The sequence below is a fragment of the Aquarana catesbeiana genome, linkage group LG07 (assembly GCF_042186555.1).
Source record: "Aquarana catesbeiana isolate 2022-GZ linkage group LG07, ASM4218655v1, whole genome shotgun sequence".
NCBI classification, from domain to species: Eukaryota; Metazoa; Chordata; class Amphibia; order Anura; family Ranidae; genus Aquarana; species Aquarana catesbeiana.
The window spans coordinates 119,790,785-119,810,855 of NC_133330.1; the positions used below are offsets into that span (position 1 = coordinate 119,790,785).

The window sequence follows — 20,071 nt, forward strand, 5'->3', positions numbered from 1 at the left end:
GGGCTGTGGACAGGAGGGAAGAAAAGGTGAGCTGTGGACAGGAGGGAAGAAAAGGTGAGCTGTGGACAGGAGGGAAGAAGAGGTGAGCTATGGGGGGGAGAAGAGGTGAGCTGTGGACAGGAGGGAAGAAGAGGTGAGCTGTGAACAGGAGGGAAGAAGAGGTGAGCTGTGGACAGGAGAGAAGAAGAGGTAAGCTGTGAACAGGGGAAAGAAGAAGAGAGCTGTGGACAAGGGAAAGAAGAAGTGAGCTGCGGATGGGGGGAAGAAGAGGTGAGCTTTGGACAGTGGAAAGAGGTGATCTGTGGACAGGGTAAAAAAGAGGTGAGCTGTGGACAGGGGAAGAAGAGGTGAGCTGTGGAAGGGGGCATAGATCAGCTGTGGACAAGGTTTGCAGAGGTGAGGTTTGAATGGGGGGCACAGAGGTGAGCAATAGATGGTTACATTGGGGGATATATATAAGTACTCTCCGCTGATTTTTTTTTCTGTGCCCTGTGTGATACACACCTCACCACTGCAGAGTACACTTTCCTGAGCCCAGTGTGTTATGCGCTCCTAAGTGCCGCACTCTGTGCCTTTTGGGCATATGCGGATTTGGCGCCACTTTACTTCTCTCCCCGTGGAATGGCATGGTTGGGGGTGGAAAGTTGGATGGGGAGGGTGAGTTCCTAACCCAATTTTCTGAGGAAAAAAAGCCCTGCACGTACTGCAATCCTTACCGAGGGACAACAGTCCTGGATTCATGCCAGTCGTGTGAAGAAGGTGAACCAAACTCCTAAGAAGCAAGCCAAGGATAAAGGAGGTGAAACAGGTGAAATAAATCCTCGAAAAGAGAATGAAGCAGGTGAAAGAGTCTCTGAACAAGATGACCTCGCTTATTGCACCACAGACTTCTGGGAAGGCATTTTGCCTCCTGTTCCTAATCTCTCTGATAGTGTTCCTACCTACATGGATCATAACTAAATGTATTTATTGTCCTGAGGACTTGGGTCCAGGGAATGAAGAGGTGAAAGTTGGAGAGCTGAGAGCGGTGGATTAGGGTAATCTGTAGATGGGGGTGCAGTAGTGAAATGTGGAAGGGGGTAGAGACGGGCTGTAGCTGTGGACTGGGAGTGTAAGCTGTAGATGTGGGGCTGCAGAGTTGAGTTGTTGACAGGGGGTACAAAGGTGAGTTGTGGGGGGTGCTAAGATGACATGTGGACAGGGGTGCAGAATTGAGGAGGGACAGGGGAAAGAAGAGGTGTGTTGCGGACGGAGGGAAGAAGTGGTGAGTAGTGAATGGGGGGAAGAAGTGGTGAGCTGCAGACAAGGGGAGAGAAGTGGTGAGCTGCAGACAGGTGGGAGAGAAGTGGTGAGCTGCAGACAGGGGGAGAGAAGTGGTGAGCTGCGGACTGAGGGAAGAAGAGATGAGTTGTGGATTGAGGAGAAAAAAAGGTGAGCTACGGGGGGAGGAAGAGGTGAGCTGTGGACTGAGGGAAGAAGAGGTGAGCTATGAGGGGGAAGAAGAGGTGAGCCGTGGACAGGAAGGAAGAAGAGGTGAGCTGTGGACAGGAGGGAAGAAGAGGTGAGCTGTGGACTGAGGGAAGAAGAGGTGAGCTGTGGACTGAGGGAAGAAGAGGTGAGCTACGGGGGAAAGAAGAGGTGAGCTGTGGACTGAGGGAAGAAGAGGTGAGCTACGGGGGGAAAAAGAGGTGAGCTGTAGACAGGAGGGAAGAAGAGGTGAGCTGTGGACAGGAGGGAAGAAGAGGTGAGCTACAGGGGGGAAGAAGAGGTGAGCCATGGACAGGAGGCAAGAAGAGGTAAGCTGTGGACTGAGGGAAGAAGAGTTGAGCTACGGGGGGAAGAAGAAGTGAGCCGTGGACAGGAGGGAAGAAGAGGTAAGCGGTGGACAGGAGGGAAGAAGAGGAGGGCTGTGGACAGGAGGGAAGAAAAGGTGAGCTATGGACAGGAGGGAAGAAAAGGTGAGCTATGGACAGGAGGGAAGAAAAGGTGAGCTGTGGACAGGAGGGAAGAAGAGGTGAGCTATGGAGGGGAGAAGAGGTGAGCTGTGGACAGGAGGGAAGAAGAGGTGAGCTACGGGGGGAAGAAGAGGTGAGCCATGGACAGGAGGGAAGAAGAGGTAAGCGGTGGACAGGAGGGAAGAAGAGGAGGGCTGTGGACAGGAGGGAAGAAAAGGTGAGCTGTGGACAGGAGGGAAGAAGAGGTGAGCTATGGGGGGGAGAAGAGGTGAGCTGTGGACAGGAGGGAAGAAGAGGTGAGCTGTGAACAGGAGGGAAGAAGAGGTGAGCTGTGGACAGGAGGGAAGAAGAGGTAAGCTGTGAACAGGGGAAAGAAGAAGAGAGCTGTGGACAAGGGAAAGAAGAAGTGAGCTGCGGATGGGGGAAGAAGAGGTGAGCTGTGGACAGGGGAAAGAGGTGATCTGTGGACAGGGTAAAGAGGTGATCTGTGGACAGGGTAAAAAAGAGGTGATCTGTGGACAGGGGAAGAAGAGGTGAGCTGTGGAAGGGGGCATAGATCAGCTGTGGACAAGGTTTGCAGAGGTGAGGTTTGAATGGGGGGCACAGAGGTGAGCAATAGATGGTTACATTGGGGGATATATATAAGTACTGTCCGCTGATTTTTTTTTTTCTGTGCCCTGTGTGATACACACCTCACCACTGCAGAGTACACTTTCCTGAGCCCAGTGTGTTATGCACTCCTAAGTGCCGCACTCTGTGCCTTTTGGGCATATGCGGATTTGGCGCCACTTTACTTCTCTCCCCGTGGAATGGCATGATTGGGGGTGGAGAGTTGGCTGGGGAGGGTGAGTTCCTAACCCAATTTTCTGAGGAAAAAAAGCCCTGCACGTACTGCAATCCTTACCGAGGGACAACAGTCCTGGATTCATGCCAGTCGTGTGAAGAAGGTGAACCAAACTCCTAAGAAGCAAGCCAAGGATAAAGGAGGTGAAACAGGTGAAATAAATCCTCGAAAAGAGAGTGAAGCAGGTGAAAGAGTCTCTGAACAAGATGACCTCGCTTATTGCACCACAGACTTCTGGGAAGGCATTTTGCCTCCTGTTCCTAATCTCTCTGATAGTATTCCTACCTACATGGATCATAACTAAATGTATTTATTGTCCTGAGGACTTGGGAGCCCTTAAAGGCATATGTGGGTCACCCAATAACACCATTGATAATACACATACCAGACACAAGAGAGATACACAATCAGATAACGAAGGAGTTAAAACCGATGGTTTTACAGATAAAATGTTGCTACTGAAATTCAAATATAATTATGCCCAGAAATCAGGGTATGAGAAAATGTTGGATATGTAGTAAACTGCACCCTAGTACAGCCCGTATTCTGCTTATGGCTGTACCTTTTAATTTCACCCTTTTTTTAAATGGAACTCCTCCCGTTCTTTTAACCAACATATCATGGTTATGTGTAAGCAACATCATTACTTTTCCAACAATGGGTAGAAGTCATTCCACTGACTGGTGTTTTAATTTAGGGAATGAGACACAGACTAACCCCTCTACATGCAGTAGGTCTATATTTAACATTTCCACATGTAAACCTAAGGGAAACTCTGCCTGTTCACTGTTCCACATATCTGATCCTGATTTAAACACCTTGTCTAATTTGTCTTCCCTCCCTGATAATGTAGGTGATATACTACACCAATTCATAATCGCAGCACAGATCAAGGACACTCATGGGCATATTGCTAAGAAACCATTTGCACTAGGACAAAGTGTCTATGTGTGTTATGGGAAGGTATGATATCCTTGGGTCCCCCTCCATGTCCAGGGATGGTGTTATTTGGCCTCTTTAGTCCCGATTATGGGAGTAATGGGTAACAATAAGAGATCACCTACTTGAGGTCAGTATGCATCCAAGATACCCTATTAAGCATAGAATGAAGCAAGCATTGTTTCTTGAAAAGGACATGGCATGGGCTTGGTTTCCCTCATGGACAGGATAGGGGATTGACATGATGAAGAAATTAAATAATTATTCTAAGATACTAGATGAAATACTGGATAAAAATTCAGATGACATCACTAAGTTAAATTTGGAAATGAGAGCAATCAGAAAACTAGAACTTCATGACATGGCCATAGAAAGTATAAGTGCAGCCCTTACAGGGTTATGTGAGATGACTGAAGAATATGAATGTTGTACTTGGATACATAATACCAGTAAAGAAATACCTGATTGTTATGACATAATCTCACACCACAGAAAAGAAGTAGATAAATTACAAATAGAAGCACGAGACATAGCAAAGAATTGGGATCCTTTCATAGGATTAGGCGGATTTCGTTTTGGAGGAATATTTTCATGGCTGAAAGACATTGCTATGACTATTATAATGATTTTACTTTTTCTATTATTTTTATATGCATGTTTCAAACTTGTAATGTGTATCATTGCTAGAGCTACCCAAACCCCTGACCCCGCTGCTGCTAATAAAGCCTACCTTTGCATGTACTATGATAAGAAGGCTAATTATGTTACTGTAGAGAGAAAGTAAATCATGTTCATGACTTAAGAGGGGATTGTAAGAGAATGTATAAACAACTAACTCCATCTTAGATTCTCTTCCATTTTACATAAAGTAGAAGTGAACTTTTTGTGTGTGTGCGAATTTGGCCATAATCAGATTAAATTAACAAGTTTGCATAGAACCACACCCTACGAGATATTGTGGTTAAGCCGAATCTGTGTCTGCAAGTCATCAGCTATTTCTTGTTATCTAGTCAAGCAGTCTAACTCTTGATAAGAAAGTACTGAGTGTAAGTTTTGTAAAACCCTTAGACATGTATTTTTACTGGTATATAAACTACTGTTGTATTCAATAAAGACAGGGATCTTATGAACACACTCAAAGCCTGTTTCCCATGTCTCATTTGGTCTCCCACGGATCCGAGTGTCCCAGTGGTCTGCCTGCATAAACCAGGGTGGTCGTCAAGGTGTATAATTCCTTTCAATGAGGACAAGGTGCTTTGGGGTGGGGAGGCGCAAAGCCCCCCCTCCCCAAAGCCCCCACCCCCCCATGTTGCGGGCATGTGGCCTGGTATGGTTCGGGGGGGACTGACCTGCCAGGCTGCATGCTCGGATAATGGTCTGGTATGGAGTTTGGGGGATCCCATGTTATTTTTGTAAACATGTTTCTATTGCCGGGCAACTGCTAGCGTTCTTAATCTTTACATTCATCTGTCAGTGGGGAAGCTCGTTGACAGATGATGACTCATGGTTGTCAAGGACATGGGCGGCCGGTTTCCCGGTCTGCTGCTTAACAACCAGCTATTACTTCACACAGAAATCAAATTGGTCGATCGTTTTTCAACTGATCCAAATTCTAATCGTTCTGAAATAATTGAATTAGTTAGAAAGTTAATAAGTTGAACAAATTTTAACGAAAGTGAAATGAAACGAATTCCGAAACCGAACTAAATGAATTCCATAATGAAACAAAATTAGTAACATAACAAATCTATCCGAAACGAAACTAAATGATTTTTTCTGTTCTGCACATGTCTACTGATAGATGGCACTTATGAGCAATGATGGGTGGCACTGCTGAGCAGGCCCTGATGGGCACTGAAAGGCAGCACTGACTGGCGTCACTGATGGGCACTGAAAGGCAGCACTGACTGGCGTCACTGATGGGCACTGATTGGTGTCACTGATGGGCACTGCTGGGGCTGCACTGATCATCAGTGCCCTGATTACCTGTACAGTCTCCCTTGTGAGGAGAGGCTGATAAAGGAGGCGTGGCTTGCTTCCAAAACACATTTCTATTGGTTCTCACAGAATACGGGTTGACAGCTCTTCTCGATATTCCAGCCGGAGAGACACTATTTCAATGTTTATATGTCTTTTGTACATTGGCCATGTAACGGTTGGGGCTGACAGTCCTAGTGTATCATATGCCTTGCACCACTATTACACACCCCCCCTCCTTTTGGGGTCGGTGAGAATGAGCAGCTACCTCCTGACACTAGCCGGATCTCTTGCAGAGTCCTCGCTGGTTTCTTGTTTTCTCTGTCCCCACAGGGACCACAGCATTTTAATGTGTGAACTTCCTTTGCTTCCCGCACAAGTCATAACTGTTTTTTATTGTTTTTTCATGCATGTTTTTTTTTTCCCTTCTTCCTATCCCTTTTTCTCCACTAAAGGAGTTGGCATTGGGTTCAGTAGGAGCATATCTTTTCAGCTTGATGAAATGATAGTGGATGATCATGGTCATTTTCTTTCCTATAGAGCCTTCTTAGAGGCTCTATAGGGAACACCCAATATACTCTAGCTAATATCTATTGCCAAAATCACAATCAACCCACTTTTAGGTCTCAAATACTGACGAAACTAACAGATTTAGCCAAAGTGTTTATTATCCTAGCAGGGGACATTAATATGTCGTTAGCCCCTATTCTAGACACTTCGCAGGGCCACTCTGCCATTCCATTTAAACACCTTTCTTTCATTAAAAAAAGACTCCATGATTTGCAATTAATTGATGTCTGGCGATCACTTCATCCAAAGTCAAAGATTATTCTTACTCTTCTAAAACGCATGATTCTATTCAAGAATTGATAACATATGTATTGATCACTTTTACCTCCCTCTTTTGCATTCAGCCTCCATACTTAGGTAATGCCTCCATTTTTGATCATATTCCTCCTGTCTCTATCTGTTTGACCATTCCCACTCTACCCCCTCGCACCAATAATTGGAAACCCGACTCCCTTCTCTCGAATCCTATGGATGCCTCTATATTATCCACCTCCCTGATGCAGTATTTTACAGAGAATGAGTCGCCAGAAACGGCTCCATCCCTACTGTGGGAGGCTCACAAGGCTAGAATGAGGGATAGGTTGATGGAACTTGGGGAAAAAAAGAGAGGACATGGTAAAACTCTGCAAATTTCTCTGCACAAATCTCATTTGGAGGCTCTTGTGCTAAAGAGAGAAGAACTCAAAGCTTTGTTCGAGTTGGATACGAAAAATACATTTAATTTAGTCTCACAGTCAATCTATGAATGAGGTGATAAACCTGGTAGGCAATTAGCACGCTCCTTACATGCGAAGAAATTTGCTTCTTTCATATCCAAAATTAAAACCCCCTCAGGCGACCTGGTTCATGCTTCCCCTAAAATTGCCACAGCCTTCAGGAAAGGCACTATCTTAATCAAGTTAAACCAGGCTCCCACGTAAAACTCTCAAACAAATGGAAGCTGACCACTCTGTGGAGTTTCAGACAGCTTTAAAATCTATGCCTTTTGGGAAAGCCCCAGACCCTGATGGCTACACAGTCCTTTATTATAAAATGTTTAGCGATGTCCTGCTCCCCTGTTTAACGGCTTGCACCAACTCTACTTATAACATCGCAGGTTTACGTCCAGAATCCCTCACCGCCCATATCACGGTAATCCCCAAACACAACAAAGACCCCACCTGTTGTGGCAGTTACCGTCCCATATCTCTACTTAATGCAGATGTCAAATTGTTCGCAAAAGTAATGGCCACCAGACTTCTGCCCCTCTTTCCTACATGGATTACTGCAGATCAAACAAGATTTATCCCTCAACGGAGAAGCTAGAGACAACTCCTTATGTTCCATGTCGCTAATTCATTTTGTTCGTAGGTACTACTAGACATGTGCAATTCGTTTAGATCCAAATTAGTTTTCTAATAAATTTAGACAAATTCTTTCATTCGGAAATATCAGAATTTCCAGAATTTTAGAATTTCCTAATTTTTCCAAATATCCGAATTTCTGAATTTTCGAATTTCCGATTTTTTCAGAAAATTTGAAATTACGGAAATTTGAAATACAAAATTCAGAAATTCGAAATTCAAAAATCCAAAAATTCGGAAAATCGGAAATTGGAAAATCCGAAAATCTGAAATTTCGGAAATTCAAAAATCCGAAAATCCGGAAATTAGAAAATTTGAAAATTTGGAATTCCAAAAATAAGTATGAAAATCTGAAAATTCAAAAGAACGAAAGTCAGAAAATTCAAAAACCTGAAAACTCGATAACTTAACTATTACTAACTATTAAATTATAGGTATTGGAATTTCCTTTCAAATTTGGCTGTTAGTCAATGTAACAAATTATCCGTAATAAGGAATGCCATGTCTGAATGAATGGAACGTAACAAATTAATAATAATAAATAACAATTGTAATAATAATAATAATAATAATGTATTGTTATTATTATTTATTATTATTGTTGTTTCGTTCCATTTGTTTAGATGTGGCATTCTTTATTTCAGATAAATTTGTATTTGTTACGTTCACTAACAGCCAAATTTGAAAGGAAATTCCAATATCTATAATTTAATAGTTAGTTATTATTTTGAATTTTTGGATTTTCGTTCTTTCTAATTTTCAGATTTTCCTTTCTTATTTTCAGATTTTCGAATTTCTGAATTTACAAATTCCAAATTTTCGAATTTTTACGAATTTGCGAATTCTTTGAATTTTTTAATTTAAAAAAAAAACTAAAAACGAATGAAACTAAAACGATTTTTCGGCAGTGCACATGTCTAGGCACTACCAACCCACCCTTCTCCTATACACAGATGCTGAAAAAGCATTTGATAGGGTGGACTGGGACTACCTTTTGAGGACCCTACTTTTTTTTTATTTGGGCCCTAAAATGTTTCACTGTATTTCCTCCCCCACCGCACACATCCGGATTAATGGCCTTCTAAGTGACCCTTTTTCACTATACAATGGCACTAGACAGGGCTTCCCCCTATCGCCATCTCACTGGACCCCTTCTTAGGCAGATTCAGAAACAATGATAACATTCATGGATTGATGGTAGCTTGTAGAATGCACAAATATGCCGCATATGCGGACGACATATTTTTCATCCAGCAACCGAGCATCTCCTTACCCAATTTAATGGCAGCCTTCCTCACATACCAATATACATACGCTATCAAACTTCAACATTAACCTGACTAAGTCAGACATTTTATACATAATGTCCCATGTGTGGAAGCTGATCATTTAAAACCCCTCTTCCCTTTCCAATGGAAGCATGAATATCTAAGATACTTAGATATATTTCTAACCCCACATCTCCATACTTTAGTTAGGCATAACTACAACCCTTTAGTAAATGGCATCAATTCTGATCTCAGTCAATGATCCTTCCTCGCCCACTCTTGGTTGGGGAAGATAAATATTATAAAAATGAACATTTTACCACACATCCGCTTTACTTTTCAAATGATACCATTGGGTGTGTCTGTAGGATTATTTTCTATATTCCAGACCTTGATCTCCTACTATATCTGGAAGGGTAAGCACCCCAGCACCTCCTAAGTCCATTTCACAACGTTCCAAAAGATCTGGGGGTAATGCCCTTCCTAACTTCAAAGTGTATTATCATGCTACTGCCCTGGCTAGGCTATTAGTCTTGAAATATGCAGGTAATGCCAAGATTTGGATCCAACTGGAATCTACCTTGAGTGGCACGGACTTGTCCATTGCCCCATGGATACCTCACTCAAGAGCTTTATCCCCCTCTAACTCACCTTTACCCTCCTCCACCATTGACATTTGGGACATGCTCCACAAAAGATACTCCTGGGTTTACAACTCATGCTTAATGGTGGCTCCCCTGTGACGATTCTCTGGCTCATCTCTCTCCCTCCGTACGGCTCTCTCTCATTCTACCTCGGAAAGAGACCTCAGCTCCTGGTTAACATTTGGAGCTCCCTTTCTTTAAGATCTGTCATCCTCTACCCCACCCACTTGTGTGTGCTCTTACTATTTATATTGATATTTTATCTCATAATAAATTGTACTACACTATGTCTGCTTGACGCTTTCTTTCTCCGCTCCCCTGTGAGGAGATGCCACTGATCGGCACTCTGTCAGTGTGAGGCACTTCTGCGTTTACATGTGATCTGCTGTGATTGGAGACAGCTGATCACATGGGTAAAGAGCTACTTCATCAGCTTATTACTGAGATCAGGGTCACGCCGTGTCCTAGGGACACGGGGCGATCGCTGCGTGTTCCCTTCAGACGTGTTTTATCATTGTGAGTATCTCACTAAAAATGAAATTTTTTTGCAAGGGATGTTCAAAATCTGATTTGTATCTTAGTGCAAACTTTTGGGAAAATCAGTAAGCCAATCACTCAAGCAGGAAATGACATTTTCAGGGGGCGTTCTGTACATCATCTGTGTACAGAATGCCTCCAGGTAGCCATATTGCATTGCATTTTTCTGAAAATTACAAAGCTGCAGATTGAAAAGGAAAGCTAATTTTTAATAATATTCAATTACAATATTACTTGAGTCACAATTGTATATGCTATATTATTATTTACTTTTTTCCCACGAAATTGGAGCTACCCTTTAAGCTGCATTTTCATGTAAAAAATGTGTGTGTGCACAAAATAAAAATATAAATGGCTCTGGCAGTCAATTTGTTAAATGTGGAATACAGTGCAGTTTGATATTACTAGTATACATAAAAGCACATTTCTAAGAGCATGCACTTTGTAAATTTCATAAAACCATGCAATTAACAGACAAACAGGACTAATTTTATCCAAATTGTTTCTGAAAGCCTATCCAGGGTAATTTATAGGGGATAGGGGCAGTAATTAAAATCTCCTCTGATTTGAATACAATTTACATACAAAATATGGTTTTACCTTCATCTCCTTTAACTGACTTGTGACACCTTGATCTTCTGAACTGAGATCATCAGTCAGTACTGAAGAAGACTTGTCAGAGGTTAAAGAAAAGGCCTCCATTTCTGCCAGCTGGACCTAAGCAAAATCATTATTAGTGATACGTATTTGTGAGTTAACCCATTGAAACATTGTACATTGTTCTGCTTAGCATACAATCTCTGATTAAGCTTCTGAGAGCTTAGTTAAAATCACTTCTGACTGTTATGTCAGTTGAAGAGCAGGTATTTTATTCTAATCCAATATGCTAATCATGCAGTGCACAAAGTCAATACAATTCATAAGCAATACATGAAAGCCAATGGTGTAGTTTGTAGATAAACCCACTGTGATCCCACAGGATGATTCATCTCCAGAAGAGAACAGTGGCTTAGCACAGCTAGCAACTAAGAGCAGAATCAATCAATACACATTGCAGCTATGTTATTTGCCAATTACACCAAAAAACTGTACACATTGCCGTTGTGTTTTTTTTAATGGACATCATTTATCAAACCGTGGTAATGTATTACAAGATGACAAAGCTAAATGTGGATAATTACAATTTTAACATCACCTTGCAACAGTCTGAGTATTAGGCAAAGCTGACAATTATTAAAAATGCTTGGCTTTACTTCTTGTTTAAAAATAACACTTCATGCTATTGGTTACACACGGAAATCTTATTTCTGTCTAATGTAATATTTTTATTCAGGATTTTATCATTTGTATATAATGTACCATTTTGTTGAGATAAAAATGAAGGCACTCATGGAAGCTTTACTTTTAATACAATCGCTTGTCCAAAATCCCACCCCAGCACAGAAAATTTTCAAAATTTCATTTCAGAAAGGAACAACTGTGTAAGTGGGAATGCCATGAGTTTTAGGGCCCTTTCACATGGAGTAGATCTTGCTCTGATCAACAGGGGATCTGTGAGCTGATCCCCTTCTGATCGGAGCAGAGCGGGATGGTTGTCACATCTGTGTTCACTCGGTTTATGCAGAAAGGACACAGACAGACAGACGGGGTGTAAATGGACTCTGCTGTCTGCTCACAACTGTCTACCTGTGATCTGCTCTGCAAAAATGGAAGAGGACACAGCCCTCTTGCATTATTTTTTGCGGACCAGATCAGACTCGGAGGTAAGCAAGTGTAAAGGGACACCTGAAAAATGGACAGCCGGACCTGATTGGAACGTCCTTGTGAGATTGGCCTCACTGTTTAATACAGAGAGAAATTATATATATCATGTATACAAATAATAGCTTATCTTTAGAAATGTGCAGACCTATAGCTGGCATTATTATATCACTTTCAAGGCTGGCAGATGATTAAGAGTACAAATAAATGCATTTCAATGTTCTAAAGGTACAGAAAATGTCTAATTAGTGGTATACTAACATGTGCCAAGCACTTTTTGGTGCTTGCAAGGCATCCACATTTTAAAGGTTGGATTCAGGAAAAGGTATAACTTCTGTCAGGTTTTTATTGCTGCCTATGTGCCTGGTGGGGAGATTTTACCTTACTACCCAATCTGGTGACCACACAAAAAATGAGAAAATCTTCCCAGAGGTTCTCATCTGTATCCATTCTGCTTAAAAAAAAAAATATTTTTTACGTCTAATTTTTATACTTGTGTAAAGCGGGGTTGGTTTCTCTGAAATTGTTTTGGTTGTAGTGTCCTTTGCCATGTTCCCAGGAAGTTGGGTTGATCAGTCCTTTCTCTGTGCTAGGCTATATGAGGTAGGGATAAGCTAGAAGAACAGCCTGAGTGGTGTGATGAAGATGGAGGAAAATATGCAGTGCCAGGAGCCTTTGTGTTTCTCTTTATCTCCTGACAGGCTACCAGTAAGGAGCTACCAGGGAAGTAATATGTATGCAATGGGAGGTGAGATACTAATAAAGACCAAGCTTAAAGCATTTGGGAAAAGCATGCTCCATGTATTACCGCAACAACTCCTCCTTTATAGTTGATATAGCACAGGGACTGTAGCAGCTACACTAACAGATGGAAACTATTATGTCCACATATAAATAACTAAACAAAAAAGAAAATAAACCCTGCGCTTACTCAACAATACAGCAGCTCACACAACAAATAGGATATTTGTTTAAAGTGACAGGTGTATACAAAGTGTAACGCTTATTATATCAAATGAGCAAATGATTGCAATATTGCATACGCAGGATAAAAAGGGGGACAGATATCTCTATCACTTCATATAGTACATAGTGTAGTCTCTGATGGTCTTCAACTATCACTTGAGTGCAAAGAACTGTTCATAGTCCAATATTTGAATAAAGCAGTCCTATTCACCACGTGAGTAACTAGTACAAAAAACGTGAATGTGATGGGCCCTCCACACAGAAGTAGTGCAGGCTTACTGAAGAAGTTAGACTCAAAGGAACATATGCTCAATGAGTCAGAAAGGCTTGTATTACCAACCGGTAATAGAGGAGGACCTTTTAACTGAATGGCGGTGGAACTCCAAAGGCATCCAGAACTTTAAGGGAAACCTCTTCTATGTAGCAGGCCATCTCAGGAGAATGGCCCATATAGAATAAAAAAGGGGCCACATAGCATAATTCCATTCATAAAGCAAATTTATTAAAAAAGGTAAAACACTGACATTTTCTGTAGTAAAAAAGTGCTTAATGTAAAATTATGGCAGGCAGTGGAGTCTCCCGACGCATTTCGTCTCACTAGACTTTGTCTGGGGTGCTTAACCACTGCTGCCATGCTCCTTAATAAAGGTACTGTGACCCCCTTGATGAGAATCCAGCTCATGCCAATTTGCTTCTTGCACTTCTGGGTACGGCCAAAATGGCGGACCCGCGTGCGTTCCAAGCCTCGTTATGGTATATTACTGTGCGTTCCAGCACCCTACAATTAATTAATGAATATATATATATATATATATATATATATATATATATATATAGAATAGTATATACTATTCTATATATATTTTGTTTTTTATTTTTTGTGTTCACCCAGAGAGAATCCATCTCGGACCTCTATAGATATATCTTTAATACACAATCGATTTCTCCGAATTATTTTTGTGATCATGTTTTTTCCATAATTTTTAACATGTAGATATTCTTTATGTTATCTACTCCCTTGCGTGCATTTTTTATATTCTTGGATACACCTCACGCACAATGTAATTTATCCACTCACATATATATCCATTTCACAACCCTTTTTTTTTGTTGCTTATGATATTAAGACGTACATTCATGCGTCCATATATTAGCGATTTTGCAATACTATGGGAAGTCTATTGTCACTATAAATCCCCTTTTTTCTTTTGTCTTGGATTAATCACCACTTTATTCCCCTTTTATGTTTATTAGTGCACGGCTTATTTTTCAATATCCTGAAAATGTGAAGATGTGTAGCGAATCACCATTCATAACACACGGGTTATCCCGGGGCGGCCCCATCCATCTTTGCCAAATATGCCCGCCCATTGGTACAGATTTGTGCATTGATAAGGCAGCACATTCTGTCAATCTTAGTGGCGTGTTGACACGCCAGGCTGACGATGAAGACATCACGCACAGCCAACCACCATACAGAGGCGTGACACACACGCTAATGGCGGTGGTTTTGTTTTGCGCTCCACATTATGGGCAGCGTGTGCCTGACCCTGACGTTATGATGTCAGTCGGGTCATGCTGCTCCTACCCAAAAGTCTGCCGCCTTGTATATCACAAGATGAAGAATCCGGAACCCACTGGATTCAGAGACGGACAGTCCCCCTCCTTCATATTCTTTCTTTTTAAGGGGTGTTTTATGGAAACAACATATAGGATTTGGAAAAAACAGTATATATTGTGAAATTCATTAATTAATTGTAGGGTGCTGGAATGCACAGTAATATACCATAACGAGGCTTGGAACACACGCGGGTCCACCATTTTGGCCGTACCCAGAAGTGCAAGAAGCAAATTGGCACGAGCTGGATTCTCATCAAGGGGGTCACAGTACCTTTATTAAGGAGCATGGCAGCAGTGGTTGAGCACCCCAGACGAAGTCTAGTGAGACGAAACGCACCGGGAGACTCCACTGCCTGCCATAACTCACTGTGCTCAACCCAGCGGGACCTGATATCTGTGTGCAATAAGGGGTGCTACAGTGAAAGCTCCCATATGCCTTATATATTTGTTAAAAGAGTAAATACTGGCACTCGTCCTGGGCTTGTAAATCTTCTTTATTAAACACCCAGGTTTAAATCACAGATGCAACAGTATTGACATGTTTTAGCCATGTATGGCCTTACTTGTAGAAATTGTTGTGGCTAAAGTTTGAACCATTTGTGTTTTTCCAATAACATTGCTTCCAGTGATATGGACCTCTATGTTACAGATAATTTGGATTGTTTTTTAGTAAATAATTTAAAAAGATAACAAATGTTTTGTTTTTGTATAGTACAAGTGGGGTATGATTGAAAGCCTTAAACTTCAAAAGGGATGCAGACCCTGCAACTTACCTCATTAGAACATTGCAAGTGCATCAGCTGCTTAATAATGAAACATTCTCTCAGATTCCATCTGCACATTGGCATAATCAACAAACTGCTTTTTCTTCAGAGCAGTAACAGATAGGAATCCACAACAAAGTTTGTTAAAATCTTTGCAATGTACATTGATCATTCAGATAGGGTTGTTTTTTTATTGTCAACAAAAGTGGAGTTACTCTTTAAGAAAGCAGAGAGCACAGCTTATTCCTGTGAGTATTATAGCAGCTGGCTTGGATCAGAAGTGGGATCCCTCCCTTCAGGGAAAATGCCTATAAAAAATAATTTGCCAATCTATCTGGTTCTAGTCACACTGAATGCCAGAGAGTTTCTGCAGAGAACTTTTGGAAAGACAAAGAGAATTGGTCCTCCTAAGGGAAGACATAGCAGGCAGATAAACTATGACTGCCTGTACCGCATCAAGAGAGCAATTGCCTCAGAATAAAAAGAACGAAAAAGGATAAAAAAATAACAAAATCCCCAGATAGCAAGGATATATGTCACAAATTTGTGGCAGTGTTGAATTGTAAGACTGTTAACTGCATAAATTGGGATAAAATCTTAGGAACAAAGAACACAGTGGAGAGATGGGTTCGCTTTAAGAGCACATTAAATAAGGGCATTAGCGAGTGCATCACATTGGGTAATAAATTTAAAAGAGCGAACAAAAGTCCTGAATGGCTTAACTCCAATGTAAAAATGCATACAAAAGCAACGGAGAAGGCCTTCAAAAAATATAAGGTTAAGGGATCATCAGCATTCAGACTTTATAAAGAATGCAACAAGAAATGTAAGGGTGCAATTAGGGCGGCTAAGATAGAACATGAAAGACACATAGCGGAGGAGAGCAAAAAAATCCCAAGAAATTCTTTAAGTATGTAAACAGTAAAAAAGGAGGACAGACCATATTGGCCCCATAAAGAATGAGGAAGGACATCTGGTTACAAAGGATGGGGAGATGGCGAAGGTATTTAATTTATTCTTTTCCTCAGGCTTCACGAGTGAATCGGGGGCTTAAGCAACAGCAGTGTTTCTCCTTGTGACACATCACAGGAAGCACCCTCATGGTTAACAGAGGACAGAATTAGAATTAGACTTGGGAAACTTAACATTAATAAATCACCGGAACCAGATGGCTTGCACCCGAGGGTACTTAGGGAACTCAGTCAAGTAATTGTCAGACCATTGTTCCTAATTTTCACTGACAGTCTACTTACTGGAATGGTACCAGTGGATTAGAGAAAAGCCAATATAGCGCCAATATTTAAAAAGGGCCCAAAATACATCCCTGGGAATTACAGACCAGTTAGCCTAACATCAATAGTATGCAAGCTTTTGGAGAGGATGATAAAGGACTATATACAAGATTTTAGTAATGAAAACTGTATCAGTAGCAGTAATCAGGATGGATTCATGAAGAATCGTTCTTGCCAAACCAATCTATAACCTTCTATGAGGAGGTAAACTGCCATCTAGATAAAGGAAGGCCCATAGATGTGGTGTATCTGGATTTTGCAAAAGCATTTGACACAGTTCCCCATAAACATTTACTGTACAAAATAAGGTCCGTTGGCATGGACCATAGGGGGAGTACATGGATTGAAACCTGGCTACAAGGGCGAGTTTAGAGTGTGGTAATAAATGGGGAATACTTGGAATGGTCAGGGGTGGGTAGTGGGGTCCCCCAGGGTTCTGTGCTGGGACCAATCCTAATTAATGTATTCATAAACGACCTGGAGGATGGGGTAAACAGTTTAATCTCTGTATCTGCAGACGATACTAAGCTAAGCAAAGCAATAACTTCTCCGTAGGATGTGGAAACGTTGCAAGAAGATCTGAACATATTAATAGGGTGGGCAACTACATGGCAAATGAGGTTTAATGTAGAACATTGTAAAATAATGCATTTGGGTGGCAGAAATATGAATGCAATCTATACACTAGGGAAGAACCTCTGGGGGAATCAAGGATGGAAAAGGACCGGGGGGTCCTAGTAGATGATAGACTCAGCAATTGCATGCAATGCCAAGCTGCTGCTAACAAAGCAAACAGAATATTGGCATGCATTTTAAAGGGATTAACTCCAGGGATAAAGTGATAATTCTCCCACTCTACAAGATTCTGGTCTGGCCGCACCTAGAGTATGCTGTCCAGTTCTGGGCACCAGTCCTCAGGAAGGATGTACCGGAAATGGAGCGAGCACAAAGAAAGGCAACAAAGCTAATAAAGGGACTGGAGGATATTAGTTATGTAGAAAGGTTGCAAGCACTGAACCTATTCTATCTGGAGAATGGATGCTTGAGAGGGGATATGATTTCAATTTACAAATACTGTACTGGTGATGGTGACCCCAAAATAGGGATAAAACTTTTTTTCAGAAGGGAGTTTAACAAGACACGTGGCCACTCATTAAAATTAGAAGAAAAGACAATGATAATGAACGAGATGCATTCTGAACTAGTCCAACTGTGTAATAACATTATTTTCCTTCTGTTCACCTTATTTACACTTTTCTTTTCAAGTTAAAACCATTTAGAGCAAATTTATGCTCTTTCATTATTTATTGTTTTAGCTTAAGCTCAAGAAAGTTATACATGTTTCAAACACCACAGTAGCACCCAACTGATAACTAACTGTATTATCTATTTGTAATACTGTATTAATGTTGTCTGAGGTAAGCTTGATGCATACAGCCTACGCTATCAATGCTATATTCTGATGTTACCTGTCAATTGTTTATCTTTATAACCAATAAAAACAATTGAAATTAAGATTAGAAGAAAAGAGGTTTAACCATAAACTACGTAGAGGATTCTTTACTGTAAGAGCGGGCAGGATGTGGAATTCCTTTCCACAGGTAGTGGTCTCAGCACGATAGTTTCAAAAAAAATTAGATAAGCACCTGAACGACCACAACATACAGGGATATACAAGGTAATACTGACTTATAATCACACACATAGGTTGGACTTGATGGACTTGTTTCTTTTTTCAACCTCACCTACTATGTAACTATGTAACTTGATGCACATTTTCAGTGGCAAGTTGTACATTTGCAGAGCACTTGAAGCACAAGTTCTAGTTGACAATTTTGCAATTTGAAAAAAATGTGTGTGGCAAGTCTCTAGCAAGAGCAAAGTTGCTGTGGTGATTCTACAGAAAGGGCTCTGCAAGTCTACAGCATAACAATTCAGTCACAGTGACCACTGTGGTGGGATGACTATTGCACATCATAACTGAAGCAGAACTTGCAGCAGACTTGCAGAATGTTTGCAAAGAAAGTTGATCTGGAGTCATGCAATGCGAAATTGCTGCAATTGTGCAACAAACTTCTGAAGCCAGGCAACAATAGCTTAACAAGTCATTTTCAAACTTGCAGCACAATTGCTTGCTATCTGAGTCTTCATTAATGTGAACAGTGGACACAACCACAGGAAAGAATAAGGGCCGAGAGATGACCTTAAGACGACAAGTATTTGTGTTTCCCACACTATTTAGCCAAATGAGCATTTATGCCATGCAGTGCAGGGAAAGAAGGGGGAAACCCCACTGCATAAGTACATTTAAAAACAGTCTAGAGGTGGGCTTTAGGTGTGCTCAGTGCTAAGACTATACCTAAATAAAGGAAGACCAGAATCTGGGCAATGAAAATCACTGCTTCTGACAGACCTCTCTTCTCAATACCTAGGATTCAAAAACCTTGCCATTAAAGCCAGTATGTGAAAGCAGGATGTGTAAAAAGACACCGAGACAGAAAGTCCAGTCCTTGTAAAAACTGTCATAAAGCATCTACAGCCTGTTCAACTAGGTTCTTTTTGGACAGTCCTGATTAATAGGAATTATGAGAATGCATTACAATTCAATCATGTGCAAAACTCAAAGAATTGGTTTTAGTGGAAACATTTACGTCAGGGAGTACTGTGCCCAAGAGGTAATAAAGCATGTGCTTCATTCACTGGACAGTCTCTTGATCAGCCATCAGGTTCCCCTCCAACATTCCCCACCACTGACTGATCAAACAGAAAACATCCCATTCTCCTGGGTCAAGGCACTGACCAATCAAAAAATCCACCTTCCTGTTGTCTACTCGTGAATTGTCTACCAAGAGAGCTGAAACATAGCCTTTTGCTCAGGGATATATTTGCTCTGCTTCTTGAACTGCCTCCAAGCTTTTTGCCCTGCTGATTGATGTACACCACCACTGTGAAGCTGTCATAATGAGTTTTTGCTGGATGACTATACAAGTGATGGTCTCAGTGCATCACAGAAACCCCTTTGGCTCTTATTTAGGCAGGCAGTCTGAATTTTTCCTGTGTCCAATGGCCCTGTACTGATAGAGGGCTCAGAATGCCTTTCGAGCCGCAAAGACTTACATTACTTCTGTGGTGAGGAATGCATAATTGTGAGGAAGGAATAACCTGTCCAGGATTAACACTGGAGATTGCAGCCCCCACAACAGGAGTGAGACAAAGTTCCCTGTCCAGGAAAACAGTGAACTATCTTATCTGGACAAGATATTCAGTTGAAGGGCTCTGAAGTGGAACTAGGCAAAGAAATGCCTTGAGAAATGAGACCATGAGCTGAAGAACCCTCATTCAACCACATAGAGAGTGGTTTGCTTGTGTCAAAAGAATCTGTAAGTGGAGAGGAACATTTTCTCTGTTCAGTATCTTTGGTCAAGTCTGGGTGGTCTGGGCATAGTGTTGGGGACAGGAAGGACTTTTGGAGATTCAGAAGTCAAACAAAATCTTTCAGAGTTCATTAGATGACTCACAGGCTGGTCTGCAACTCTGCAGCTGTAGAATTCCTGATGATAAATGGATAAATAATCATTGATATGCCTCTGG

At 41.4% G+C, this 20,071-nt stretch overlaps 1 protein-coding gene across 2 annotated transcripts in view; it reads right to left on the reverse strand.

Moving 5' to 3' along the window:
* The window catches only part of CACNA1I (calcium voltage-gated channel subunit alpha1 I), a 3,871,666-nt gene that overhangs the window by 358,159 nt on the left and 3,493,436 nt on the right, over positions 1-20,071 (reverse strand). For both annotated transcript variants that reach the window (XM_073592660.1, XM_073592661.1), the window contains one exon: positions 10,678-10,794. In XM_073592660.1, coding sequence (XP_073448761.1) covers positions 10,678-10,794 — 117 coding nt within the window. The remainder of the gene's footprint in view (positions 1-10,677; positions 10,795-20,071) is intronic.